This window comes from Mercurialis annua, linkage group LG2 (genome assembly GCF_937616625.2).
Source record: "Mercurialis annua linkage group LG2, ddMerAnnu1.2, whole genome shotgun sequence".
In the NCBI taxonomy this organism is placed as follows: domain Eukaryota; kingdom Viridiplantae; phylum Streptophyta; class Magnoliopsida; order Malpighiales; family Euphorbiaceae; genus Mercurialis; species Mercurialis annua.
Window position 1 is genome coordinate 10,430,745 of NC_065571.1, and position 7,425 is coordinate 10,438,169.

Genomic DNA, 7,425 nt, shown 5'->3' on the forward strand with positions numbered 1-7,425 from the left:
TAAAGGGAAAAGATTCTTGATATACAAGGAATGAATAAAAATAAGCTTGAAATTACAAGACTGAAAATAGTTTTTCTATTTTTCATTTCTTGCATTTCCATTTCTAAGAGATGTACAATATTAGAGAATATAGAGGACCTATGTTACATAAAGTTACAAAAAATACTGAATTTGAATCCTTCAATCTAACCCTCTAGGCAAAAATCAGAGCTATAAATAATAAATAGGCCTGTTTTGCCATCTAAACCAATTTTAGATTGCATGTATATCTCACAAAAATCCAAGCCAAAAAACCATACATTTAAAGGAAGACCATTTAATGATCAAATGAACAAAACAATCATCTAATTTCACAAGTGTCAGTGCTGTCCATGGACTCGTCTCTCCGATGGCAATCGGAAACTGGAGTTTTGACTTCTAGTTGATCAATGTCGATAGAAACTTCATCGGCTGTGGCAGCAGAAAGTGACTTTTTATGTTTTCTGTTGTGCCTCAGCTTCAGGACCCTTGTCAGTACTTGCACAATGTCTCTCATGGCTGGTCGTTTTTTCGCCACACGATTGATACATTTATATGCAAGAGCTGCTACCTCGTTTAGCTCTTCCACATCGAATTTCCCATCTAGTCGGGAATCTACAATTTCTTCCCACCCGACTTTACCCTCCGTATTCATTGCAGCCTATTTATCATGATAAATTTCCACTAAGAAAGAGAATAAACGGAAATTCACGTCTATCGGATTTACGTTTTAGTCGAAGTTATTAGGTTTTTTTACACAATGTAGTTTCTTAATTCTATTTTCGCAATCAATTTGTTTACTGATATAAGGACAAGTTAAGTAGAATGCTTACTAGTTCGACGTATTCCATGAGACCTTGTTGAGGATTTCTGCCAGCTATAAGTTCAAAGAGCAGAACTCCATAACTATAGACATCGCTTTTCTTTGTGAAGTTCCTTGTAGATATGTACTCAGGATCTAGATATCCAAAAGTTCCTCGTACATTAGCTGCGTGACTGTCTACCATCTCTTCCCTTGAAAGACCAAAATCAGCAACCTACTTGAAGTAGCATACATATTAGCACAACAAGCCATAACAAGATCTAAGATTTATGCAAAAAATTATCATCGACAACAAACATACCCTGGCTCGCATAGAGTGATCCAACAGAATGTTGGAAGATTTAATATCCCGATGAATCACAGGAGGAACTGCCTGAAGCAAAAATACGTTGATAACATTAAAAGAGCGGTTCGTAAGGATTGACATTAGAAACTTTTAGACGCATAAGCAAAGACAAACATACATGCAGTTGTCTATAAAAAGGTGGAAAATTACCCCATCGTGAAGGTAATCCAGCCCCCTCGCAACATCCAAAGCAATATAAACGCGCAAGTCCCAGCTCAATGGTTCATGGTTCTCACCTGCACATACATGAGAAAGTAAGTCATGGTTCAAAAAGCGGCACATACATGTCCGAAGATAAGAGAATAATTGAAATTGATGTTTCCATAGATATTGTACTGCTACGAAGGCACTGTTCAACTCTTTAGTCAAGACATGATAGAAACAAAGTGCAATTAACTTTACAAAATCATCTTGCACAAAGGCTTATTTTGCAAACAAAAGTTCACTTTCTGAGCCAAGGATTCTATAAGTTCATGAAAGATGAGATGACTAATAATGAAGAATAAGAAAAACAGAAGTATTCTTTGTGCATGCCTAAAAAAAATGACCTGTTTGACCCTTTAAAGATATGAAAAACAAAATGCAAAAAGAATAAACAACATATGCTTGAGTTTAATGCCACTAGTTACCAAAACCAACCCTGACGTTTGGTTTCACTTCTCACCATGTGATACGACAACTAGACGATACTAATCACAACATGCTTTCATACCTTTTACAGAACTTCAAATACACTGCATTACTCAATAATTCTACTTAGTATTACTCATATAAGCCAACTCTCAATGGTGTTTTGCGCTTATCTTTAAACAGAAGCCACAAGAAAAACTTCATGAATTCAGCTTTCTTCATAGAATCTCCAGAAAGTAGGACAATGGATATGCAACAAACAGAATTCACCATAGCATTTAGTCTAACTAGGAAAAAGGTTTTTCAACAACTAAACTTCTTAGCTATAATAGGTACATAACTGATGCATTTGCAGGATAACTTCATTTCCTAAACGTGATGTAAGCATGTCATAAAAGCATATGATAGCTATCCAATCACAAGTGAAACAATTTTCTGATCATATATAAAGTTGATATTAGCTTACTATACAAATGAGACGCCAGGCTTCCTTTACTCATATAGACATATATAAGCATATGTTGACTCTTTTCTGCACAATATCCGACTAAATTCACCAGATTTCTGTGATGTAACCTTCCCAAGAGCATAACCTGAGAATAATCAAAGGAGTTCAAACATAAAAAGTTGATTAGCAATACGGAATTCTGAAAAAAACAAAATCTATGTAAAACACAATCAATTGCTAATATGAACCTTTAAAGCACATGCAGTGTTCAAATTAAGTCACATGTCTGTGCATGTTGTCATATCATAATCTTAAAAGAAAATTCAGTGTTCAACTTGAAAAAAATGCCTCAATAATAAACCATTATTCATCAGATCCGAAATGCTAAATAAAAGCAAACTGCTAACACATTATACCTCAGTATGAAACTCTTTCTCCCCTTGTTTGGAATCAGTAGCAAGCACTTTAACAGCTACTATCTCACCAGATGACATTTGAGCTTTATATACAGGACCAAATGCTCCTTGTCCAATTAATGATGTAAAATTAAAGGTTGCTTTTTGCAGATCCCTGAACAAGTAGCACCAGTAACAAAACTATAACCAATTTGAACAGGAAGTGAAGAATCCAATAAAGTAACAGTTACCATTAATGTTCAGATATCGTTTACAACAAGCAGAGAAATAGGGAAACAACTATCAACCAATATATGATCACCTATGTTTCACGGAAAACATAGAAATGGAAAACAGCAGAAGGACATTTTCATACAAGAATAGTGAATAAATATAAAGTTTTAGAGTTTTAGAAGTGTTCTCGAAAATAGATATGAAATTCTGAAATATAGAACTAGACTTACATGCAACAGCGATTGCATATTCTACTCATTTAATGGTGCAAGTTCACAGCCACAGATGATTAGAAAACACAAACTTATTCAAAATCAACTGGAGAAAACATACTTGTAAGAATACTCCGGTATTCCAGACCCTGCCACTACATTACTCTTCTTAATTCCGTCGAGCCAAAAGGACATGCCATTACGTCCAGATTTAACCGGAGATTCCGGACCAAGAGTTGAATCTGATAAAATAGTACATGAATCCGCACCATTAGCTCGAATAGGAATAGCTGCAGCCCTCCTCGAACTGCTATTCCCAATCTGTGATCTCTTCCTATGGTATCGAAAACCGATAAATCCTAAAATAGCCAAAAGCACTCCAATCACCACTCCAATGGAAATCCCAATAATCAATCCAGATGACTCCCCTTTCATTTCCTTAATGACTGAACTGCAACAAAAACCAAAGTGAAAAACTGTACAAAATTTGCATACTATAATCCATAAGTCAAACTATAACCAAATTGATTTGATGCAGCTGGACAACAGAACAAAATCTGAAAATTTGACATTTCAATAATAAATTCAATAAAAATCCATAGATTAGCTATACACATTTGCTGATAACAACAGGCAAAGGTCAAATAGATAAAAAAAGAATGTTTTAGCATTCAAGGCCAAGAAACCAAAATGAGAAACAAAGAGCAAAAAAGTCATTTGTACACCAAATGTTGAATTGGTAAAATAAGGCAAAGAAGAAAACATTTCTGAATTCAATTATAATAATAGTCTTATTCAACAGTACTGATTTTACACGTAAAAAAACCAACAAAGCTAACAAATTTTGACCTTTAAACTAATCTAATCTACATTAAACATAGAAATAATCACTCAACTGGTAAATATGATGGAGTTTATTATAAGAAAAAAATAACAAAAACCATCAACAATACTTTGTAAAGATTAAAACTTTGCTTAAAAAGGCCAATAAAAAAGATACCCAGAAATCTTAAACATTGAAAATTTTATGTTAAACTGATAGTTAATCAAGAACTTACTGAAATTAGAAACTTAAAGTTGGAGTAAAAATTGGTCAACCCATTAAAGCAAATTGATGATCTGTTTTTAAAGACAAAAATCAGGAAATTTCCCAGAAACCAAACAATTTGTAATGACAAAAAATGTGAAACACAGATCAAGTAATAAAAAACACGTTTTTGCTGTAAAAACATGGAACATTTTGATAAAGAATTAATCAGAAACATGTCTGTATAATCCAAAAATAATATTAAAAAAAGAATTAAACTTACCCATGAACAATTGACAGTGGACACAGTTACATGATCTTTGTAAGCTTTTCAGAAAAAAAAAATATGCTGTGAGACTGAAGATTCAAGTTTAGTAATGTGAACAATGAAGAGAAAAAAATCTAAAAATGTGGAGAATTTAGACAGCAAAAAAAGCTAAAAATAAAGCAAAATTTTATGTTTTTTAACATAAAACAGAGTTATGTGTTTTGAAAACAAACAGTTGTTTATTTATTTTGAACGTGAATCGCCGTTTTGTGATTTGGAGCAATAAAACGCAAGCAGGGAATTTAAGAATTAGGAGATAGAGTAAATTAGAGTCCGAAAATACCCTCAGCTTTGTTTTTTCTGACAAGTACGTCCTCAAATAAGGAATTTATGTTTTTATTAATTGAGTAATAATTTTATCTTTTCTCATGGGTTAAGATTATGTGTTGTCCAGGACCAGATTTCATGTTCAGGTAGGGTATGTAGGGTTTATGTGATCATTATGTAACACCAAAATTTCAAAATCATAATAATAAATTATACACATTTGCTCTTAAGTAATGTTTTTAAGATGGATTAGGATTTTCTAATTAATTCCAACTTGAGGAAGTCGAATTCACTATCATTATTAAATAAATGATATAAATTAATTTAATTAAAATTTTAGTTTTTTGATATTTAATAATAAATAGTATAGATTTATTAAATTTAACCCCTCAAGTTGAAATAAATTTGGGAGAATTTTAATTCTATTAAAATAATAGAATTAGGAGTGTGTATGATTTTATTAGAATGATTTAACACTAATATAATAGTAATTCAAATTAATTAGGTTTATTTGCAAATTAAAATCAAATCAATAAATTTGGATTTGTTTGGTTTGACTAAAAAAAAGTTAAGTTGAGTCATCAATCATAGAAACCTCAATATCGAATTTACATTCATAATTTGGTTATAATGTTGTTATATCATTTTAAGATAATTTTCACCTTAACTTGTTTATCATAAAAATATCATATAAAATAAATTTTAATAATGATTAACTAACATATGAAAACAATATAAATTTTTGTATTAAAATATCTCAATAATTCATAAAGGAAAGTTACCCTCAAATTGTCCATGCAATACTGGTTTAGTTTGATTTGATTGGTTCATTTTAATTTAAAATTTTATTAATTTACAAACTAAATTAGTAATTGCTTTTTTTAAATTACAGGCAAATGAATTATCATTTAAATCATAGTTCTTGGTTTAATTTCATTAAATTGGTAAATAGAATAGATAAATGCTACATTAATCCAAAAAAGTATGATTAGGTTCTGGTAGTTATTGTCATGTCCTTCCATGACAGCAAATGGACCTCAACATAAACCAAAATTACAGGTAAGCTCATAGCCAATCTAACCAGGATTAGATATTCAATTAGGTGGCCTTGTTCATGCAAAGTTTTACCTTTTTAATCGATTTCCTTAAAATGTAAATGTATCATAGCATAAAATAATATAATTATTTTTAATTCAAGGTATAGGATGATCATGAGTCGGGTTGATATCGAGTTCAACCGGATCTGACTTTTTAAAATTCGATCACAATCTCTATAGTATCTAAATTTAAACAAGTTTGACAAAAAATATTGGCTTAATTGCGTAAAAAATCACAAACTTTAGCGTGTTTTGCAAATTTAACATAAACTTTCAGTTTTGGCAAATTCAAACTTTTGATTTTTGGCAATTTTAGCACCGATCAATTTTTCATGAAAAAAATGCTGATGTGTACACCAGAATAACCACTATTCCGGAGTCCACATCAGCATTTTTCTCTATTTTTTTGAAGGAAAATTGATCGGTGCTAAAATTGCAAAAAATCAAAAGTTTGTGTATTAATTTGCCAAAATTGAAAGTTCATGTTAAATTTGCAAAACACGGTAAAGTTTATGATTTTTTACACCATTAAGCCAAAAATATTTAACTAAAACTGAGAATATATGTATTCAAGAGTCAAATTATGTATATCATTCAAATAACATATGTGCTTAGCAAAGTTCTATTAAAATTGTAGGATAATTTTTTTAAAAACGCCAAAATTTCTCCTCCTTAAAAAAATAAAATTCAATGAACCAAATCAATAAATTCACTTCACTTCACTTCGATTCAATTTAATTATAATTATAAAAGAATTGGTCAGTTTGGTTCTAGTGATAACAAATTTTTAATCCAGTTTATGTAAATCAAACTTAAAAATCAAATCAAAACCGATTTAATTTAGTTCGACATAAAAACTTAAACTGATTTAAATTAAAAAAAAAATTATTTGGGGTTGAATTAAATGCAAACCCCTGAGCCTAGTAGTTTGGTGTTGTGTGCATTGGCAGTTAAATGGTGAAGGAAAAAAAATTAAAATTTGGTAAGGAGCAACTGTCTCTCAATCTAACCCACCTAAACCTTAATACTAATAAAATTGAAAAATCAAATAATATTCCAACAAGCAATTTCAATTTTAAGTTGATGAAATATATCTGACCCTTTGAAAATGACAAGTTGTTCTTACAAATGTAATCAGGATTAAGACACTTTTTATTATTCAATAATCTTAATTTTGTAATTATTATATGCTAATGATGATAATATCAATGTTGAGTGCTAAATAGAAAATTGTACTACTAATTATAAAGTATGCATTTTCAATAAATTATTCATGTAGGCCTATCTAAGTCAAACTCTAAACCATCTCATCTACTTGGTAAATTGACCAAACTACTTCCATTTATATTTTTATTTTTAGTCAGTATTTTTTTTTTTTGAGGGATATTTTTAGTCAGTATAATTACCTCCACTATTGAGGATTGATAAACAGTTCCTTATCCAAAAATTTATTAAATTCTTGCAATGCAAGTAACTTTTTTCCCTAGCTAGATAAATATAAAATGAAAATTTTCTAGAAGCATAGATCATGCTTGTTGACAATAGAATTCATTATATTAATTTACTGCAGTTCATCTTTAATAATCAAAATCCTGGATAT

The 7,425-nt window shown here is 30.4% G+C and overlaps 1 protein-coding gene across 3 annotated transcripts; it reads right to left on the minus strand.

Annotated features, from left to right (window-relative positions):
* Nucleotides 1-4,636, minus strand: LOC126670114 (calcium/calmodulin-regulated receptor-like kinase 1). 3 transcript variants are annotated; one of them, XM_050363775.2, is made up of 8 exons: nucleotides 4,417-4,636; nucleotides 3,228-3,552; nucleotides 2,682-2,835; nucleotides 2,284-2,410; nucleotides 1,338-1,423; nucleotides 1,143-1,214; nucleotides 852-1,055; nucleotides 1-679 (listed from the first exon to the last, which is right to left on the minus strand). In XM_050363775.2, the coding sequence occupies exons 1-8, from the start codon at nucleotides 4,418-4,420 to the stop codon at nucleotides 341-343; spliced, it is 1,311 nt and encodes a 436-aa protein (XP_050219732.1). In that variant the 5' UTR covers nucleotides 4,421-4,636; the 3' UTR covers nucleotides 1-340. The 3 variants fall into 3 exon arrangements, with proteins under 3 accessions (XP_050219732.1, XP_050219733.1, XP_050219734.1); XM_050363776.2 differs by having other exon boundaries at nucleotides 3,228-3,557; XM_050363777.2 differs by lacking the exon at nucleotides 4,417-4,636 and adding an exon at nucleotides 4,165-4,248 and having other exon boundaries at nucleotides 3,228-3,557.
* Between the last annotated feature and the right edge of the window lie 2,789 nt (nucleotides 4,637-7,425).